This window comes from Cucurbita moschata, unplaced genomic scaffold, assembly GCF_002738365.1.
Source record: "Cucurbita moschata cultivar Rifu unplaced genomic scaffold, Cmos_1.0 Cmo_Scf00050, whole genome shotgun sequence".
In the NCBI taxonomy this organism is placed as follows: Eukaryota; Viridiplantae; Streptophyta; class Magnoliopsida; order Cucurbitales; family Cucurbitaceae; genus Cucurbita; species Cucurbita moschata.
In genome coordinates this window covers 535,851-557,678 of record NW_019268566.1, presented here as the reverse complement: position 1 = coordinate 557,678, position 21,828 = coordinate 535,851, and the positions used below count along the sequence as shown (strand labels likewise).

The following is a 21,828-nucleotide window of genomic DNA, read 5'->3' as shown; positions in this document are numbered from 1 at the left end:
AAAAAAAAAAAAAAAAAAAAAAAACGGTGAAATGGAAGAGAAGGAAGAGAATGTTCTGGGAAGAAACCGTGAAGAAATAGTAGCGTATGAATGCCAATGCTTTTTTCTTTTTTCCTTCTTTATTTCTTTTTTAAACAAAATTAAAATTTACACTAAAACCGTCAAGTGAATCCATTCTCGAATAAAATTTTAATTTACTTAGTCGAGACTTAAGAAACTTTTATTTATTGAGCGATAACTTTTACACGCCGCATCGTCTGATCACTAAGGTCGATTTTCGTTTCTATATCAAATGCAAACGAATTGAATCTTATGATTTTTTTTATTTATTGAATTTAAAAATAGATGCGCTTGATTTTTTAAATTCACAAATTTATCCGGACATAATATTGAAAGTTTGATGTTTTATTATCAATTAAAAAAAATATATTAAACTGACGTTAAATTTTGAGAAATGCATTTTTATGCTAAATTAATAAAAATATTTCGAATAGATAACTTTCTTTAATTTTTATAAAAATTTAAAAAAACCTTTAAATATTAAAAATATGGATTAAAAAATGAGGAATATTTTATTTAAAAAATACTAAAAGTGTTTTAAAAATACCATTTTACGTTAAAAGTGTTCTGAAAATACTTCTGAAGGTTGCAACGTCATTAATACACTCAAACTAAAAATAAAAAACTTAAAAAACACCATTAATTTTTTTAAATTTAAAAACCTATTTAATTTTTTAAAATTAATTTCTTTAAGAATTTTAAATTAAAAAACATTATTGTCCAATACCATGTTTAAAAGATACTCCGAATATTATTTATTATTATTATTATTATATTTATTTATTTATTTGGTAAGACTTAAAGTGTTAATAATATTTTTAAAATTTCATGAATATTTATTAAATGAATTATTTTTAATTTTTAATTTTTATTTTTAAATTTAAAAGATAATGATGAAATTTGTTGAAAGTACTATTAAAAGTTAAAACTATATTTAGCTTTTAATAATTTTCTGGTATTTTTAAAACTTTTGAGATATTTTTATCAAACGGTATAAATTTAAGAAACCTAACCACTCGCATGAAAAGGAGTTGTGAGGCCAACGGTTTTCTTAACATTGGGCCTTGAATTTCCCGGTTTGTAGGTCTGTCAGCCCGGTCTTGTTGGGCCGTGGGCCTTGTATACGTTCGTATTCTTAATGTACAGCCGCGGCACACCGGACCCAAACTCTCCTCTCTTTTCTCTCTGTTTGAAATTCAAACCCCTTTTTCTTTTATTTTTTTAATACAACATCAATAAATATATAAATCATATAAAATAAAATATATTCTCTTCCCCAACGGTCCAATTTTCCATAACGTCTCTCTTCTCTCTGTTTTTCCCCCATTTTTCAATCTCTCTCTCTCTCTCTCTCTCTCTCTCTTACAAATTCGAAACGCGGAACAAAACGAACATATAGATCTCAGGAGATAATCACAAATCCTATTCGCCACGGAAAAGTTTTCGGAGCATCGATTGATCAGGTTTGTGTTTAAGCTCTCTGATTTCTATTCTCGTTCATTCGTTAATTGAGGGAAATCGCTCTGTATGTGACGAGGAATTTTGTTGTTGTTGTTGAAGATTTGGGGAAATGAAATGTGTTACCTGTACATTTGAGCGTAATTGCAATTTTTTATTGTTTCTGTTGTGGATTTGGGGAAATGAGACGTGTTGCCTATACATTTGAGCGTAACTGCAATTTTTTGTTTTCTATCGTGTCGAGGATGATGTTTGTTTTCTCTTTATTTGAATTCGGAAATGATGATTCGGTTTTTTTTCTTACGGTCATGTTTTGAGCGGAACGACGGGATGTTTTCTGAATGTCATGCTATGAATCGATTGAACCAAGTTTTCATGTGAATGTGTTTGGATTCGTGTTTAATCGTTTTAGCATTTTGTATTCCCATAATCTGACGCATTGTTTTTGAGGCGGCTATTTGGATAGGGTTTGAGTTTCATATTCGGAATGGAATAATCGTTTTCTTTGAAGATTCGTCAGTATTTGTGGATCGTTTTCATTTTTGTGGCGCGAAGTTTGCTTATACTATTTGATATACTGATTCAGTCATCTTTTGTAGCTGACTGAATTGCGTCAGCATGACTAATGTTCGAAATGATCCGCTTTTACAAATGGAAACAACATGTGGAACACTTCTACATGAACTTCAGGTTTTTTTCTTTTTCCTAAAACCTTTTGAACAATGCTGCCATTTTTTGTAAGTTCGCCAGGCTGAAATATTTATATTATATCAATATTAGATCATTTGGGACGAAGTAGGGGAATCTGAGGCCACAAGGGACAAAATGTTGCTTGAGGTTGAACGAGAGTGCTTAGAAGTTTACAGAAGAAAGGTAGATCAAGCAAACCGCTTTAGAGCTCAGCTAAGACAGGCAATTGCTGATTCTGAAGCAGAACTGGCTGCCATCTGCTCTGCAATGGGCGAGAGACCAGTACACACGAGACAGGTTGAAACATATTGCAGGATTTCACCTCATAATAACTTTGATTTTGTTTAATTATGATTGGCCATCATAAAGCTAAACGTGAAATAGATGCGTGCCGATATCACAGTTCTAGGATTTTTTGTTTTTTAAACATAGGTCTTGGTTTTCAAATGGTTTCTAGGCTCTATATAATCAACTAATATGACTAAGTTTTAGTTGCTAATCTCTGCATGAACTTTTGTGGCTCAGATAATGAGTTATTGGTCAACCTTTCAATCTTGCGTACAATTTAATTGTGCATAACTCATCTAATGTGCAAAATTTGGTAATGACAAAAGTTCACAGTTTGCTCAATATGGCAACTTTTATAGGCATAGATATATATGTTGATATTTCTTTGAATGATTTGAGTGCTTTTGATGGTGTGATTATTGATAGCGTTTCTATTATTCTCAGGCTGATCAAAAGGCTGGAACCTTGAAAGAAGAGATGGCCCGTGTTCTTCCACAAGTGGATGAAATGCAGAAAAGAAAAATAGACAGAAGAAACCAATTTTTAGAAGTCCTAGAACAAATACAGAAGATTTCCTGTGAGATTTATGGATCAGAATTTTCACATTCCAGTATAGATATTGATGAAAATGATTTATCATTGAGGAAGCTAGAAGAACTAACGGGAAAGTTACATATGCTACAGAAGGAGAAGGTTAACTTTGTTGATTTTTTTAATAAGTTCGTTATATACTTTTTTTAGATAGATGCCTTTCGTACTATCAGTCACTCAGTAAACTCGATACCCACTTATGCAGAGTGACCGGCAGATGGTTATTCAGGAGCACCTTCAGACTCTAAACTTGCTTTGTTTAGTGCTTGGGATGGATTTCAAGCAAACAGTGAACGAATTTCATCCGACTTTGGGTGACCCAGAAGGACCTTTTACCTTAACTAGTGAATCAATTGAAACCCTGGCTGCTGCAATAACTAATTTGCGGGAGGTCAAATTACGAAGAATGCAGCGGGTATTACCTCAAATCTATATATCCGTAGATAACAATTTAAAACCTATCTGCCTTGAATTAGCTGCAATAACACCTTTTTTGGGCAGCTCCAAGATCTTGCTACAACTTTGTTGGAGCTTTGGAATCTAATGGATACGCCAATGGAAGAACAACAGTTGTTCCAGAATGTGACATGTAATATAGCTGCTTCAGAAGATGAAGTAAACGAACCCAATAGTCTTTCTGTGGACTCAATTAATACTGTGAGTACTTCCGAGTTTGTATCATCTTGATCTTCTGCTATAACAAAACTTGCATGTCATGGAAACTTAAAGAATTGAATTTAGATTAATAATGATCAATATTTTACAGGTTGAAGCAGAGGTGTCTCGGTTAGAAGAGTTAAAATCAAGCAAGATGAAAGAACTTGTTTTGAAGAAGAAGTCAGAGCTGGATGAAATTTGTAGAAAAACACATTTGGTCCTAGAGGAAGATACAATAGTGGATTATGCAATTGAAACTCTAGACTCCGGTAACATTCAGTGTAATATAAAACAAAATATTACTGCCTCTTCCTTTTGTTGTTTTATTAACTTGTATGCAATTCCATCTGATGTAGGAGATGTTGACCCTGCCATTATTCTCGAGCAAATTGAGCTTCAGGTTGCCAGGATTAAAGGGGAAGCATTTGTGAGGAAAGAAATTCTTGAAAGAGTTGAGAAATGGTTGGCTGCATGTGAAGAGGAGTGTTGGCTCGAGGAGTATAATAGGGTAAAGTGTTTATCACTTTCCATTACACCAACTAGTTGATCTATATTGTTTAAATCTAGCTGCACCCTGACATTATTTGTGTTTCACAGGATGAAAATAGATATAATGCTGGTAGAGGGACACATCTCATTCTCAAACGCGCAGAGAAGGCCCGAGCTTTGGTTAATAAGCTTCCAGGTTTGTATTCAAACAGTTTAGTAGACTTTTGAAGACATTCATTCATTAAGTTGGTATTCAATAAATTCAATTCGTGCCTTTATGTGCTTTATTATGAAGTGTTCAGACCAGCAGTCATGTCATTGGCTTTCTTTTCTGAATGTTATCTTCGTGTCTTTGAATATCATAACCATCTTATGCAGGAATGGTAGATGCATTAACTGCAAAAACGGTTGCATGGGAGAATGACAGAGGCACTGAGTTTACATACGATGGTGTAAGTACTTCATATGATATTTTAATTGTCAATTGTTTGTTCAACTTAATATTCTTGCAGAAATTGTTCAACATTTTCTTCTGTAATTGACTTCGTTTCAGGTCCGTCTGCTCAATATGCTTGAAGAGTATACCGTATTAAGGCAAGAGAAAGAGCAAGAGCGTCGGAGGCTGCGGGTTGATACTTACTATCCTTCTAGTTTCCTACTGTTATTGCTCAATGGACACACCAACTGTGCTGATTGACTTTAAAGTGGCCATTTTCCGTACTGAAAAACTGACTTATTCAGTCAAGTCCTTATTTCTTTCTCCTTGTTTTATTTGATTAGGACCAGAAGAAACTCCAGGGACAGTTAATTGCAGAACAGGAGGCTCTTTATGGATCAAAGCCAAGCCCTTCTAAACCCCAGAGTGTTAAAAAGGCTCCCAGATCTTCAGCCGCAGGTAAGAGGCTTTCCATTGGAGGGTCCGCGCACCAAACGCCCAAGGCAACACCTCAGTCACGTTCATCTAGGAAGAGTGACCAGCTGAATGATCAAAACTATGATGAAGGATTTGGATCTCTTCCAACTGCTGGTATGTTTTTCTGGCTAGTTATTATTGATCATCTGGGTTATACTTTTGCCATGAATACACGTACGTACGTCTATTGAGACCATAATCTTCAATATGGCAATAGTATTTTCTGTGTATTCATTTGAAGTCAATACTCAAACTTATATTTAAAGCCTTTCTTTTTATGGTTTTTGTTTTTAGAGGATGAAACTTAAGAAATTTCTTAAAACATGAAATGTTTTACTGTTCGAATAACTTTTGACAAAAAGAACAAAAAGAAGAAAGTTCTTCGGAAGTCCTTTTTTTAAAGTATCATAATTTAACCAGCATGTGTGTGTGTGTGTGTGTATATATATGTATATATTTGGAATTTAGGTCAAACAAAGTAAGTAGAACGTTGAAAAGCAATGATATTTTACAAACAGAGTGTCATTGAACGGCTTTATTTCTTTGTTCTTGAACCTTTCCAGTAAAAAACATAGTTGTGAAGAAACGGCTTTATTTCTTTTTCCTTGTCCGTTATAATACCATACCAACGTTAAGACATTGTACAGCCATTTTTATTAGTTCTTGTTCATTGATTTAGTGATGAGTTCTTCTGTTCAGCTTTTGGCAGTAGTTTGATATTCTTGTGCCTCTTTCTTGTTTTAGGCCGAAGAGAACTTGATTTTTCTGGTCAACTTGTGAGCCACAATAACTCACTGGCCAATGCTCGTGAACCCGAGTTGGTGACTCGAAAACCTTTCGCACCGATTGCTACAACAGTGCAACCAAAGACGAACACAACGAACTCTATCAATGATGAAAACACAGCATCTAGCGACTCATCACAAAAAACAAGCCCAACCAACAATATGCCATTTGCCACACCTTTGAAGAAGACTTCAGTTCCTAAAGATGACGACCAGGGCACCATGAATCCAAAGCCAATGACAATTCCAGTGCCATCTACCCCTTCAACTCTATCAGTTGCAATGCAGACTGCCACAACCCCGGCAATCGCCCTGCCTCCTTCTGCTTACAAAGTCGAGCAAATCCCGGACGACGACATCGAATATTCATTCGAGGAACAAAGAGCTGGATTTGTGCTTCCGAAAACGCATATAAAATCAATACAAGTTTGATGGATAACCAAATGGTTGGGTGGTTTGCTTGCCTCTGGCGTGTGATGAGTCTCAATGACCTTAACAAAGTTTATCGTGGTTAGTTTTTGTAGTTGTTGTAGAGAAACTCTAAGTCAATTCTATTTGGCTTTTTTGGTCAACTGTGAATATATTCTTATCACGAACATTAACGACGTCTCTATGGGAAACACCTTTACGAACTAGGAAACTATTTTTTAAATGAAACTTTACGTGCATGCTATGAAGAAGTTTTCATACTCTTATAAGGAATTATTCGTTATTCTACTGATGTGGAATCTCACATGTGTACTAGTGGCGAGTATACACTCGGTTTATATATAACTACTCTATACAAAGCCCGAGAATGTGTAGAAGATCAAAAGACTGATGTGTATGGTTTATATATAACTACTCTATACAAAGCCCGATGATCTGTAGAAGATCAAAAGACTTTCAAGTTTAAAGACTTCGAAGATACATCAAAGATTAAACTTCGAGAACAAGCAAATATCATACGAGTGAACAATTTAAGTAAGAAAAAGGTTAAAATTTTAGAGCGTAGCAAAAAAAAAAAAAGAAAATTCAAAGTTATTAATTATTAATAATAATAATTATTATTTTTGTATCTTTGAAAATTTATTCTTTCTCCATTAATTTTATGGATTTTAGTAATATAATATAGTATCTCAAGAATTAAATTCAAATCAAATTAGAAGACGGACGTGAACAATTTTATTAACCAAAATCTATACTTTGAATTTCCCAAATATAATATTAATTATCTATTAAACTTTTTCACCTTAATTTTTCTTTTCCTGATTTAATTTTATTTAATTTTCCCATTCCTTTTTTCTACTTTATTTATTTCCTCTCATTTCCCTTTGCAAAACCCTAATTTTCTGCCTCTGGAAAAAATTTATGCGATCATTCTGATTTGTTTGGATTATTTTTCCTGAATTTCTGAGAAATTATTTTTACTGTTTTTTTTATGTTTTTTTTTTTTTTTTAAATTTTATTTTTACGATCTTTGGGTCAGTGATTTGTTGGATTTTCCCTTCACTGAAGCTCTGTGTAATAGTCTGTAATGGTGGAGATTTAGGTTACTGAAACGAAACTGAGTTCAAGTTGTAGTACTGAAGCTCAAGTTCCTGATCTAGAAGCAGTTCTAGTGGAGGTTTCGAGTTTGATGTTGTAGTCATAGGCTCTGGATTTCATCTCTCTTCATTGGCTGTGTTCTTGTTTTCTTGTGTTCTTATTTCGTTGTCTTCTTCATTGAGAGCTTCTTCGTTGATGTTATGGTTTGGAAGATCGTCTGTGGTGTGAATAATGGAGGTTTTTAAGGTTTAAGCGGTGAGTTTGTGTTGTTTTGCTTTTGAACCGATCTTTTTTCTCTGTGTCACTGTAAAAATGGAGGAGAAAGAGGGAGTGGATTTTGGATTTGCAGTAGAAGTGAGCCAAGCACCAGAGAGCTTAGGAATGATGGATTCGAGACCTGAAAATACAAGCACAGATAGTGAGTCACCGCCGCCGCCGCCGCAGCCGCTGGCGAGTGTTCCAACGGTGGCGGCTACAGATGGGAAGAAGAAAAGAGGAAGGCCGAGAAAGTACGGTCCCAATGGGACTGTAGCTCCAACTTTGTCGCCAATGCCGATTTCGTCTTCGATTCCGCTGAGTGGAGAATTTCCGGTTTGGAAACGGGGAAGAGGGCGGTCAGTAGAGTCGATTAAGAAGCCGCGACGAGGGTACGAATTTGAGATTCCAGGTATATTTGAGATCATTTGATGATTTGAAATTCTGTTATGGCGGTCTTGTGTTCTCTCTCTCTGTCTCTCTCTGTCTCTCTCTCTCTTTAATTGTGAGAATCTCCGTACTTGTAGGAAAGATAAGAGGGGTCCGTGTAGTTATATTTGGTGTAGAAAGTGATGGTTTTAAACGTATTTTTTTGGATTTTGTACAGTAGAATCACGAGGGAATGTTTGTTGGGTCTTGATGTGATAGTGATTTCTCTTCAGATCTGCTGTAAATAGTAATTTATGAATCAAAAGTGACTTTGGAGCCTTCTGGAAAATCGATGAACTTTCTCCCTAGGATAGAATAGCCTTTGAGAACATAGCCATTGTTTGTCTGGATCTGGAGAATCTAGACTGAGTGAAGTTTCCAACTTGGCTGCTTATGATAATCAATGGAAAATGGAAGGAAAATTCAGGGAGCAGCATTATTATGAAGTGTTGGTTTAACTTGAAAGTGGATGAAGTGTAGGTATCGGAATATTAGTTTGTTGAAAGTAAATAATTGAAACAATGCTTGGTAGCTCTGTTCTTCATCATTTTTCCCTTTTTCTGCTTCCTTTAATGGAAAATTGAAGTTTAATGCCATGAAAACAGAGTATGGAGTAACAGAGGATAAGATTTCCTCTTTTAAGACTCTAAAAGTTACAGGTCATTGATGGTTTTTTAAGTCCAAGTGTGGATGTTCGCTGATATGACGTCCAGCTAAACGTTTGAACTCTTAACCATTTACATTTTAAACTAGATTCGAGAGATTCGTGATATGGGATCTTAATGCATATAGATACAAATGGTCTTATGAGAGAAAAAAAGTCCTACCCTTTTTGGCTGGTTATGTGCGAGGATTCGAACCCTTGAAATTGTGGTTCGTAGCCACGTGCTCTAATCCTTTGAGCTACTGGTCCCACTTCGTCTCCATTGGATTGTTTCCAAGGGTACTCTTAAAAAAGGAATCTTTCCTCTCTCTAGACAATTTGCCATTTCGGGTTAAGAAGATGTCAAAATGCCTCTCTCTGCTTTATTTGATTTTGTTACTCATGCTTAATCAAAAGCGTGGTTGTTTTTAGGATTTGGGTCCGGTATTCACTCAATGGAATTATTTGTTGGACATTCTCGAGATAATAGTTAGGATATGGTTCTTATGAAGGTTTATAAAAAAAAAAAAAAGCATCAAAATATATTCAGGAAGAGTTACTTGACAAGATTTTTTTTGTCTCTCTTTAAGGGTCATATTAACGTTGACACGAGAAGTTAGGGGGCTTGGATTATTGGATTTTTTCTTTTATTGAAAATTTGAAATGATATTTTCAGGTAATATGTTCTTGGTTTTTCTTGAAATTTATGCTGATTTTTGTCATGGTAAATGAGAATATTTAAAAAGAAATATTGAACAGTACGATCATTATTTAATGGGTATGGTTGTAACTGATGTCATGAATTAATTTTAAAAGTCTGGCCATGCAATTTTAATATAAATGAAGAAACTTCATTTCATTTCTAAGTGGTTCTTACATAATGCATCTGTTACTCAGGTAACAAGGTTGCCTTCATTGCTGGAGCAGATTTCACACCTCACGTGATCACTGTTAATATTGGTGAGGTAAGCCTTGGAATCCCTCGCCAAGAGGCATCTATTCTGTCATCAGGGAATAAGTCTTGTATCAAATAATAATAGGTTAGCTAAATGATTGGAGAAGTGGAATAAAACATTCCTTATAAGGGTGTGAAAACCTCTTCCTAGCGTTTTAAAACTGTGAGGCTGATGGCGGTACGTAACGTGCCAAAGCGAACAATGTCTGCTAACGGTGGACTTGGTCTGTTACAAATAGTATCAGAGCCAGACACTGAGCTATGTGCCAGTGAGGATGTTGGGCCCTCCCAAAGAGGGTGGATTGTGAGATCACACATCGGTTGGAGAGGGGAACGAAGCATTCCTTGTAAGAGTGTGGAAACCTCCCCTAGTAGACGTGTTTTATAACCGTGAGGCCGATGGCTATATGTAATAGGCCAACGCGAACAATATCTGCTAATGGTGGGCTTGGGCTGTTACAAATGATCTCTTTTAACTCCTATTTGTTCTTAATGCCTAGTTGCCAATTGTTCCTAACGCCCATTTCCTGCCGTTTTAGGATGTTAACTTGAAAATCATGTCATTTTCTCAACAAGGATCTCGGGCAATTTTTATACTCTCTGCTAATGGTATGGTTTCGAATGTTACACTTCGGCAGTCAACATCTTCTGGGGGCACGCTAACGTATGAGGTAGGTCGTCGCCTTCCTTGATATACAAACCATCTAAGCTCCTCTATATTGATGAATTTGAAGTCTATAGGTCTGCAAAATGCATCTTCTATATGATGAAGGCATGTTTGATCTTATTGCTCATCCCACACTTTATTTCTAATTCAAATGTCTGACTGCAGTAAGATCTGATTGTTTTGTTTCCCATGTCATTTTTTATGCATGCTCATTGACACTTGAGGATAATATACTTCTTGTACTGTTTGCATTTGACCAAGTTGAATATTTTTCTTTTATCTTCTGGAATACACCTTCAAAACATTTGAAATGATCTTGATGCTAGTTGTCTTGTACAAATACTCAAATCAACTGTTTTTCGGCTGGGATCGATTTATTGCTTGCTTGTTTCGCCCGTCCTGTCTCATGTCAATAAATAAGTAAAATGGTAGCTTTCCAGAATCAGTCTCACATTTTGACTTAGAATTTCGAACCATATATAGCCATAAGTTCTTTTTCAGCAAATGTATAGGAATTTTGAGAAAGAACTGAAATTTTGCACATGTTCATACAAGAGAAAATCACTGGCAAAGTTGGGCCTATTTGGTAGGCAATCTGGATTTTGTTTTATGTTTCATTTAGTAAGCAATCTAGATTCTGTTGATTAAAACTATTTTTGGATTTTGTGATCTAGATTTTGAATTTAAAATTTTAAAATGCAGGATAATTTTAAAAAAAGATAAAAATGTTAATAAATATAGTATTTCATGTTATAAATAATTTATTCATGTTAAATTAAAATATTGATTATACAAAATAGTTATCACACAGTTTTTTGTAACTTAAAACATGTTCATAAATATATTAATAATTGTTTAGTGGGCAATTATGACTAGTTTTATGGTTTATAGATATATTATTTCATACAATTTAAACAATAGAATCCTCCCCTTAATCGAGGCTCGACTCCTTTCTTTGGAGCCCTGGAACAAAGTACACCATTTGTTCGACACTTTAGTCACTTTTGACTACACATTTGAGACTCACAATTCTTTGTTCGATATTTGAGGATTCTATTGACATAGTTAAATTTAGGGAGACATAGTTTAGGGCGTGGCTTTGATACCATGTTATGAATCACCACTCTCCATAATGGTATGATATTGTCCAATTTGAGCATAGGCTCTCATGTCTTTGCTTTGGACTTACCCATAGCATAAGCTCTCATGTCTTTGCTTTGGACTTCCCCAAAAGGACCAATGGAGATAGTATTCCCCACTTGTAAACTCATGATCTTCCACTAAATTAACCAATGTGGGACTCACTCCCAATAATCCTCGACAATTATGGCTAGTTTTATGGTTTATAGATATATTATTTCATACAATTTAAACAATTGTTTAAATTGGAATTCAACTCTTGAATCTTCCACCAAATACAGAACATGAAATTCAGATAGTTTATTACTTCTCCTTCATATATTGAGTTCTTTTTCATTTAAACAACTATGATTATGAGATCCCACGTCGGTTGGGGGAACAAAACATTCTTTACAAGAGTGTGAAAATCTCTCATTAATAGACGCATTTTAAAAACCTTGAGGGAAAACTTGTAAGGAAAAGCCCAAAGAGGACAATATCTGCTAGCGGTGCGTTTGGGTTGTTAAAACGATTGTCTCAAATGTTACTTGTTATTGTTAGCCGCTCTATGCAAATGTATCCCTGCATCTTATCAACTGTCATGGTAGAACATCCTGATCTGTTCTTGATTATTAGGGTCGATTTGAGATACTTTCGTTGTCTGGATCATATATGCCTTCTGAGAGCAGTGGAACAAAGAGCCGATCTCGAGGGGTGAGTGTTTCTTTGGCTGGCTCAGATGGCCGAGTGATGGGTGGAGAACTTGCCGGCATGCTGATAGCAGCTGGTCCAGTACAGGTATCATTTTCTCCATCTCCATATGAGTTAGTACAACTTTTATGTTAGTGCATATGAATATAATTCTAAACCATCAGCTTCAGTATCAATTTGTTCAATACAAAGTATTACTGTATAACTACATGATCACAGGTGGTGGTGGGCAGTTTCCTACCCCCAGTTCACCAGAAGGAACATAAACCAAAGAAGAGTAGGATGGAACCTAAATCGAACGCAATTTTACCTCCAGCCGATGTTCTTTCTGGCGAAGGGACGAACGGAGTCCTTGGCGGAGTGGAGGCCATAGTCCCATCTACTCTAATTGAAGATAAACCAACCTCTTTAGACCAAAATCCAGCGTCTAAAACTCCACAAGTCAACGAAAAGTTACCATTTCCACAAGAATCAAGAGGTGTACTCAACCATTCAAACCATGAGGTTTCTTGTTGATCATAATCGTCCCCTGCACATCAATCTTTCATGCAGATTTGCTGGTGCATTGGCTTTCCTCGACCTCGATTATCAATGGTATGAGCTCATTGATTCTTTAAAGGGCTAACTAAGTGTGTTTAAACAACTGACGTATATGTGGCCATCAGGTAACATCTCTAGATAGGAGTTTGATCCTTTAGGCTTATTTGTTCTGTTCTCAGCATGTAGGTTCTTGTGTGTTGTATCCCAATTAACGTTATAGCAGTTTAGGTGCAGAAGTTTGTGTAAATTATTCATGTTCTAGAATTCTCTGTATCTGAAATAATAACATTTTAAGTTAAATTTCAAACACTGTTTCCCAATGTTCTCTTTGTGTACGTATTCATTTATCTCAGGCCTGGCTGGCTTTTGTTAATAAGGTTCTGTAGAACACCATGCATTCAGTGCAACTTCCTTCATTATAATAGTTGGTTATGAAAGTTCATCTTAGCTCCTAAGATCTGCATAAGGATCATTGCCCAGATGTTCTTATTCGGAAGTAATGAATTTGATGTCGTTTGGCCGGGATGGCGGTGAAGCAACCTGGTTTATGTTGATCGTTAACGCTTTGTTTAAATTCGAGCAATTTGATTTGTGTTCCAATGAAACCATGAAGCAAGATTCTAGAAACCATTCTAATTGTCTAATTGAATCTGCTTGATTCTCATGCTTTTATGTGTATCTTCTTCAAAATTCTGACATTCTTATGTTAGAACACAAGTTCCATGAATTCAATTCATTCAGTTTAAGCTGGCCAGCCGATATCGACGCCCCAGCTACTCGACTGATCTCGAGGTTCTTTGCCTTTCTTCTCTCTATTCTCTGTTAACTTTTTCGATAAATTCTTCCGCTGTTCGCCTGAAATCATCCTCATTCTCACTTACTCTTCAACATTATCATTGCAGCTGAAGTTTATGCATCTTGTAGCTGTGGAATGTTTCAGAAACATGAAATCTTGATTTGTATTTGTGTTGCTGCAAATAACAAACGAAAGTTGCCCATTATGATCATCATTTTGCAGATCAAAACTGGAGATGACCGGTCTCTTGTGGTGAAGAGAATGATGCGTATGATCACATTGAAATCTCTCTTCTTCTTCGTCGGAGTTTTCCCTTCTCCTCCCGAGCAATCGGCAGGAGACACCCCCCGGCCTCTTCTCATCACCTTTATCACCTCCTGCAAAACCAGTCTTTTGCCCGCTGAGACCGGTTGGTAAGAGTTGGGTTCAATGAGAAAGAGGTTTTGACTAAGCATTTATCTGCGACTCAATCATATAAACTTTAAAATTAAAAATGAAGTAGTTTCGATTTGAAGCAATTTTATTTATATATATATATATAATTTTTTTGAAAAATATATAAAAAATAATTATTTATTGAGGTGAGAAAGACCGATGAGCTTATTAGATGTCTCACCCAAACCAAACCCAACTTTTTTGACTTTTTTGTCACAAATCCCATCCCACATGATTTTCATTATCAAAATATTATTTAATTAAATTTATTTATTGATTTATTTCCATTTGGGGCCTCCAAATAATAATTCCCTTCTCATTATTTTCCTTTTCTTTTTCCCCCCAATCTCATCATTCTCTCTTAATTTCTTCAAATGTAATATCATTTGGTATATATTGGATGTTTTTCCTTTTCTTTTTTTTAATTTCTTATCGGGTTTTGGATCAAATTTGTTCCCTTCCCGAGTAAAGTGATAACTTTATCAACAAGTTATCGATGATATTCGTGTAACATTTATTTATTTATTTATTTATTTGATTCGTTTTAGATGTTCTACCATTTATAAGAATTTAAGAAATAAGTATTAAAAATAATCATAGGAATCGTCGTTGAAATATTGGGTGAGAAATATTTTAGATAGGTTAAATTAACTATGTCTAGTTTGAGGGATTCATCGACTATGACAAAACACGCTACCTACTTATTTTGAAGCGCTTCAACTTTGGAGCTCCACCGAAAAGAAAGTTACATCTTGTTCATATAGGTACTAACTTCAATTTCAACTATCCTATTCTTAACATCATTCTCATTTGGGTATGATACCGGTTCATTCATAACTCATTAGTCACATACTCACTAGCTTCTGTCTTGGATCGTCCTCGGATCGTATCTTACTAGGTCAGGTACCGCTTCGATACCATTTGTAACCTCATGACCAGTCCTCGAATCATGATTTGGAATACGTATTCTGACATTCTCTTGCATCCACACCGACGTGACCATGTTGTTTGCTTGTCTTATAATTGAGCCACTGAACAGGATGGTCGGGTAGAAGTAGTAACTTTAATTCTTTGAAGTCTTTCTCAACTATCATGCACTCGATATCGTTTTTATTTAGAGGTAGTATCAGTTCATAATCTCTCGGGTGTTACACTAAATCTTTATATAATTTATAAATATTTGATTACCGAATTTTTTTTTTTCCAAATATGCCCTTAATAATTATTCACCAAGGCTCCATTATCTTTAGGTTCTATCGGAGCTTTAAAAGTGAATTAATTTTCAGAATCATAATGATTTTAAAAAAATAGTGTTCTTCCTTTTTACTCAATTAATTAAGGTAATTAATCATAAAATATTTATTAATTAGCATAATAAGTACTCCACCAATTCCTTAATCATTACAAAATTTAAAAATAATAATACATATAAAATAAAAAATTTAAATTCTTTAAATCATAATTTAGCTATCAATATCACCGTTAGTAATAGTAAAAGTAGAAAAGCTACCCATTTTGAAAGGATTAATTACATTATTATGTCTCTAATTAATTAGGCAAAAAATAACTAATTGACACGTGTTTTTTGCTATTTTAAAATATATCTTAATTACATTATAGAATAAAGTAAGTTTGAAAATTTGAAATTATTTATTTTTTAAAACTATATTTTCTCTTAAAAAAAATTTAAAAAAATTTAAAAAAATGTATGTGACACCTTATTATAATTTTTATGAAAAAAATTAAAATGATTGCTATAATTTATTTTATTAAAAAGTTATATTTAATTACAAAATTTTAAAAATTATATTTTCTCTTACAAAAATTAAAAATTAAAAAAAAGTATGTGACACATTATTTATAATTTTTATAAAAAATTAAAATGATTGTTATAATTTATTTAATTAAAAAGATTTTGTTATATTTAATTACAAAATTTTAAAATTATATTTTCTCTTTAAAAAATTTAAAAATTAAAAAAATGTATGTGACACATTATTTATAACTTTTATATAAAATTAAAAATGATTTTTATAATTTATTTTATTTAAAATATTTTGTTATATTTAATTACAAAATGATTTTTTGTACATTAGTTGTTGGGTTAATTTCTATATTATTTTAATTGGAATAAATTTTAATTATGGATATTACGAAATTGCCCCTATATTTTTTTTTTTAGCGTTATAGATTCTCCTAGAGTAATTAGACAATTGGTAGCTCCTATTTGAGGTCTTTTTCATTAATAGATGTGCAATAATTTTATCACCATTAATGTATTTTGATTTGATGTGCATGAGTTTAATAATTAAATCTAACTTCCAATTAACATTTTTTAATTTTATTAAATTAAACTTTAAATATAAATCAATTTTGTAATTTTTACTCTATTTCTTGTCATTTTTCCACTCATTTTAACCACATATATGTATATATATTCATAATGGAGATCACAAGTCGGTTTGAGAGGAGAACAACACATTTTTTATAAGGGCGTGAAAATCTCTCGTGTTTTAAAATCTTGGAGGAGACCAAAAAAGACAATATTTGCTAGCGGTGGACTTGGGCTGTTACAAATGGGTATCAGACGGTGGGCTTGAGCTGTTACAGATGGTATTAGAACCAGTCACCAAACAGTGTGCCAACAAGGACTTTAGGCTTTAAGGGAGGTGGTTCCCTCATCGGTTAGAGAGTGGAACGAGTTGGGTCCCTAAGAAAGGTGAATTGTGAGAGACTTAAGCTGTTACAGATGGTATCAAAGTCGTAGATCCCACATCGGTTAGAGAGTGGAACGAACTGGGCTCACAAGGGAGGAGAATTGTGAGAGACTTGAGTTGTTAGTATCAAAGTTGTGGATCCCACATCGGTTAGAGAGTGGAACGAGCTGGGCCTCCAAGGGAGGAAAATTGTGAGAGACTTAAGCTGATGGGTATCAAAGTCGTGGATCCCACATCGGTTAGAGAGTGGAACGAGCTGGGCCCTGAAGAGAGGTGCATTGTGAGAGACTTGAGCTGTTACAGAGTTTGTGAGACCGAAATAGAAATTTTTAAAACTAAAAAATTTATGTAAATATATTTAATATAATTTTGTAAATAGTAACCAAGTCTCTCGTTCCATAAAAAAAAGTAGAGATGTTCACGGGACGAGGACGAAGAAGCTTTCTCGAGTCTCAATCTCTTATTTCAATCTTCATTACTCCGATATTATCCATTAATTTTGGTGATAATTGAGACAAAAATTAATTTCAAGAAATTTTTTCTCATTTTTAATATATAATATTGAAAAAAAAAAAAACTTTATAATCATAATTTTTATTTTTTTAATATAAATTTAATTAAAAAAAAAACTTAAACACATCCTAATAAATTTAATAAAATATAATGTTGAATACTAAAATTTTAATTTTAATATTATAATATAATTAATATATATATATAACGGTAGAAATCTCTCAGCGTTTATTCTTTCCCGAATTCTTTATTAACGTCATCGTCTGCTTCTTCGTCTTCCGCTTTCCTTCTCTCTCTGTCTGCAAATCACTTTTCACTCTCTTTTTCTAATCCCTCCATTTCCAATCTCTGTCAACTCATCATTCTCCGCCATTCCTCTTCAACTTCAACCAGCGCTCTCCTGTGATCGGACTCTCCGTTCTCTTTTACTTTTGCAGCTCCACTCGCCACCGCCGGCGAGGTTTTTTCCGGACAATGATGCTCGGGAGTAGCAGCATGGAGCGATTATCGGAACGGAGTCCGAGATGTGAGCTTTTCGCTTTGTAGTTGAATGTCTGTGACTCGTTGTTGTGATTGCAAATTTGGTTTTGTTACTTTGATTTATGGCTTCCACGAACTCACCGCCTAACATTGATTCTTCGGAGTTGACGGAGGATTTAGCGACGAAGGCTTTGAATAAACGGTATGAGTGCCTTGTAACTGTTCGAACGAAGGCTATTAAGGGGAAAGGAGCTTGGTATTGGGCTCATTTGGAGCCTGTTCTTATACGGAATCCTAGTAATAGTCTTCCGAAAGCGGTGAAGCTCAAGTGTTCTTTGTGTGATTCTGTTTTTTCGGCTTCGAATCCTTCGCGGACTGCATCTGAGCATTTGAAGCGAGGCACTTGTCCTAATTTGAGCTCCATTTCTCTGTCTAATGCTTCGGCGTCGCCGTTGCCGATATCGTCGATCCCTTCTCCGACATTTCACAACCACAAGAAGCGAAGCTCCCCAATGAATGCTCCAATTCTTACTGCTTCCTATCAAGTTCATTCGCTTGCCATGATTGAGCCGACGCGGTCCTATGCTCCGCTAATTTCCTCGCCGCGGACGCCAGTGGCTCAAAATCCGCGGTTGAGTCAGCATCAGTTGGTGTTATCAGGTGGGAAAGATGATTTGGGTGCACTTGAAATGCTGGAAAACAGTGTCAAGAAACTGAAGAGTCCACATGCCTCACCTGGACCAAGGCTAAGTAAGGAACAAATCGATTCTGCCATCGAATTACTGACTGATTGGCTTATTGAGTCATGTGGGTCAGTGTCGCTTTCGTGCCTTGAGCACCCAAAGTTCAAAGCCTTGCTTAGTCAGTTAGGTTTGCCTTCAATACCTCGAACCGACATTTTAGGAGCTCGGCTCGACTCCAAGTTTGAAGAGGCCAAAGCTGATTCAGAAGCCAGGATTAGAGATGCAGCGTCTTTTCAAATTGCTTCAGATGGCTGGAAGAATAAGAACTGCTGTGGCGAAGAGAGTGTAGTTAAATTTATGGTCAATCTTCCAAATGGTACTACTGTGTTTCAAAAAGCACTATTTACAGGGGGACTGGTATCATCCAAGTATGCCGAAGAGGTTATTTTGGATACGGTCAACGAGATATGTGGGAGTGATCTGCAGAAATGTGTGGGGATAATTGCAGATAAGTATAAGGCCAAGGCGTTGAGGAATTTGGAGATAAAGTATCATTGGATGGTAAATCTCTCTTGCCAGCTTCAGGGTTTTATTAGTTTGATAAAGGATTTTAACAAAGAGCTTCCACTTTTCAGGGTAGTTACTGAAAATTGCTTGAAGGTTGCAAACTTTGTAAGCACCAAATCTCAAGTTAGGAATTGTTTAAACAAGTATAAGGTGCAGGAGTTAGAGGGCCATTTGTTGTTTCATGTTCCTTCGCCAAACTGTGATACATCCAAAAACTTTTCTCCTGTTTATGCTATGCTTGATGATTTGCTTAGCTGTGCTCATGTGCTTCAAATGGTTGTGTTAGACGAGTCCTATAAGCTGGCATGCATGGAGGATTCACTTGCGACTGAGGTTTCTAGTCTGATACAAAATGAACGCTTTTGGGATGAAGTGGAGGCAGTTCATTCATTTGTAAAGATGATCCGAGGGATGGCTCGAGAGATTGAAGCCGAAAGGCCACTGATAGGGCAATGCTTGCCTCTTTGGGAAGAGCTGAGATCAAAAGTGAAGGAATGGTGTGCAAAATACAGCATAGCCGAAGAGCCAGTGGAAAAAATTATAGAAAAGCGGTTTAGAAAAAATTATCATCCAGCATGGTCAGCTGCATTTATTCTGGACCCTCTTTACTTGAGGAGGGACATAAATGGGAAATATCTTCCACCCTTCAAGTGCCTTTCGCAAGAGCAGGAAAAGGATGTGGATTCACTTGTTAATCGGTTGGTGTCCAGGGAAGAAGCTCATGTCGCATTCATGGAGCTTATGAAATGGAGATCCGAAGGACTAGACCCACTTTATGCTCAGGCAGTTCAGGTTAAACAACGAGACCCTTTAACTGGAAAGATGAAAATTGCCAACCCACAGAGTAGGCGACTTGTCTGGGAAACTTGCCTAAGCGAGTTTAAGACCCTTGCCAAGGTTGCACTAAGGCTCATTTTCCTCCATTCAACATCCTGTGGCTACAAGTGTAAATGTTCTATCATGAATTTGGTTTGCTCGCATCGACACTCTAGGGTCGGCTTGGAGAAAGCTCAGAAGATGGTATTTGTTGCAGCTCATGCCAAGCTTGAAAGGGGTGACTTTTCTAACGAGGGAGACAAAGATGCAGAACTATTTTCAATGGCAGATGGTGAAAATGACATGCTCAATGAGGTCTTTTCTGATGCACCCTCAATGTAATGTCTTCTTTTGAACTCCTGCAGAATCATGGAAATAGCGTATATTAAATTCTTTTGTTGTTTTAATTCATCCTACTTTTTTTTTTTCTTTTCATTTTTGTACCGCAAATTTTGTGTTGTCCATGTAGCGTAGATTGAGCCATGTATTGATAAAATCTACACAGCTGCATGATTCTAAGGGAGCCCTCAATCTTTTTTCTTTTCTTTCCCCTTCAGGGATGGATATGAATTTCTAGACATGCAGAACAGAGGGCAGTAAAAACTGGTCAGGAATTGAGTATGAGCACTCTTATAATTTTCTGTATCAGCATGGGACTTGAAGTGCTATTAACTTATCAAACTATTTTTTTTTTTTTTTTTCACAAGGAATCGGTTTTTGTTCAGGAAAGAAAAAGAAAAGGACAATTACACTGACTTAAATATGAAGCCCCTTTAAATTGAGGATCAAATGTTTCTGGAAAGTGGTATTGGCTTCGTCTGTTTAAGAATGCTCCTATACACATTTCTTTGACTGTGTGTGCATCAAGAACAAGGTATGCCATGACTGGCACCAGAATGATCTTCATGATGCAGTCTTTCCTGGTTTTCAACATCTTAACCTTTCTGATCCACTTTAACCATTTAAGCTCCTTTGAAGTTGAATCTTATTTATTTGAACTGTTAAAAGAAGAAAAAAGGAAAAAAAGAAAAAGAAAAAAAAGCTGTAGCATCTTATTTATTTGCTCTGTTTAGCTTCTTCATTTTTATATGCTTAATACGTTAAAAATACTATTATTATAGCATGTATACTTTGCCACATTTAAATTTGGACCCCCTATTTCCAAAATTTCAATTCTAGTTCAAATAATTTGATTTTTTTGTTCCTACTGTTCATAGTTGGTGTTCAACCCATGTTTATATAAGAGACAAAAAGTGCTGTTTGTTCATAGAACTGAAGTTGAACTTTGGGACTCTAGGGACCAGAAAAGGAAAAATAAATGCATATTTTTCTGAGGCAATTTTTATTATTTCAAGTGAAGCCCCCCGCAATGTCTGGGGCATTTTTTTCTTTAAAAGAAAACAGGGAAATATTTTTTAAAAAAACTACAATAGTTATGTTTTCATGTTATTTATTCAAGCATAAAAAAGGAAGAATATTAAACTTTTCAATCTCGTAGTGTTCTTCATGACTAGAAAGCCCAAATGTTTAGTTAGTTTGCTCTTTGTTTGGATTTAATCAAATATTTCTTAGTTCATGGATAAAGATGATCAAAGCAAGCAAGAAGCTTCCAAGGATTAGGGTGGTTTTTTTGGTTAATTAAACGTAGAATTTTGATAGCTTGGTGTTCAAAGAAAATGAACAACTCTCAGAAATAACGTTGGCTTGAAATTTTTGCAACAATTTTTTTATGCAGTAACGTGGTGGATATGTTTGATCAAACGGAACCAGAGCTGTCAGAAGTCAACCTCGGACTAGGTACCATATCTTTGCAGCTGAAGATGCACTTCACCGATGGAATCCCAGATATATCTCCTGTTGTGCCTGCTTATGTCACTTTTTGAGCCCCACTGTGTGGAGTGGATGTCTATCTCAATGCTGTTGTAGATGTCATAGTCAAAGAAAAGACATTTACAAGGTGACATCCTCTCTCTCTCTCTCTCTCTCTGTGTCTCTATGTCTGTGCGTGTGGTGGGGATGGGGATGGGGGTGAGGGAGGGAGGGA

General features: G+C 35.3%; 3 protein-coding genes across 15 annotated transcripts in view; all 3 read left to right on the top strand.

Annotated features, from left to right (window-relative positions):
- Positions 1–1,409: 1,409 nt before the first annotated feature.
- LOC111435598 (65-kDa microtubule-associated protein 3-like) lies at positions 1,410–6,534 on the top strand. Its single transcript, XM_023073009.1, has 13 exons — positions 1,410–1,523; positions 2,118–2,208; positions 2,299–2,505; positions 2,941–3,189; positions 3,293–3,502; positions 3,589–3,744; positions 3,854–4,013; positions 4,101–4,252; positions 4,342–4,429; positions 4,612–4,685; positions 4,787–4,861; positions 5,014–5,260; positions 5,891–6,534. The coding sequence occupies exons 2-13, from the start codon at positions 2,137–2,139 to the stop codon at positions 6,361–6,363; spliced, it is 2,163 nt and encodes a 720-aa protein (XP_022928777.1). The 5' UTR covers positions 1,410–1,523; positions 2,118–2,136; the 3' UTR covers positions 6,364–6,534.
- A 680-nt stretch (positions 6,535–7,214) lies between these two features.
- LOC111435661 (AT-hook motif nuclear-localized protein 3-like) lies at positions 7,215–13,097 on the top strand. The gene is made up of 5 exons (XM_023073120.1): positions 7,215–8,125; positions 9,683–9,750; positions 10,280–10,411; positions 12,163–12,324; positions 12,457–13,097. The coding sequence occupies exons 1-5, from the start codon at positions 7,771–7,773 to the stop codon at positions 12,751–12,753; spliced, it is 1,014 nt and encodes a 337-aa protein (XP_022928888.1). The 5' UTR covers positions 7,215–7,770; the 3' UTR covers positions 12,754–13,097.
- A 4,380-nt stretch (positions 13,098–17,477) lies between these two features.
- LOC111435659 overlaps positions 17,478–21,828 on the top strand; it is an 8,422-nt gene continuing 4,071 nt past the window's right edge. For 4 of the 13 annotated variants that reach the window (XM_023073107.1, XM_023073108.1, XM_023073109.1 and 1 more), the window contains exons 1-2: positions 17,478–20,122; positions 21,520–21,741. In XM_023073107.1, the coding sequence (XP_022928875.1) occupies positions 17,841–20,122; positions 21,520–21,667 (2,430 nt within the window). In that variant the 5' untranslated portion in view covers positions 17,478–17,840 and the 3' untranslated portion in view covers positions 21,668–21,741. Of the gene's footprint in view, positions 20,123–20,258; positions 20,483–20,509; positions 20,659–21,519; positions 21,742–21,828 lie in introns of those variants that run through there. The other 9 variants (XM_023073117.1, XM_023073114.1, XM_023073116.1 and 6 more) reach the window with 9 other exon arrangements.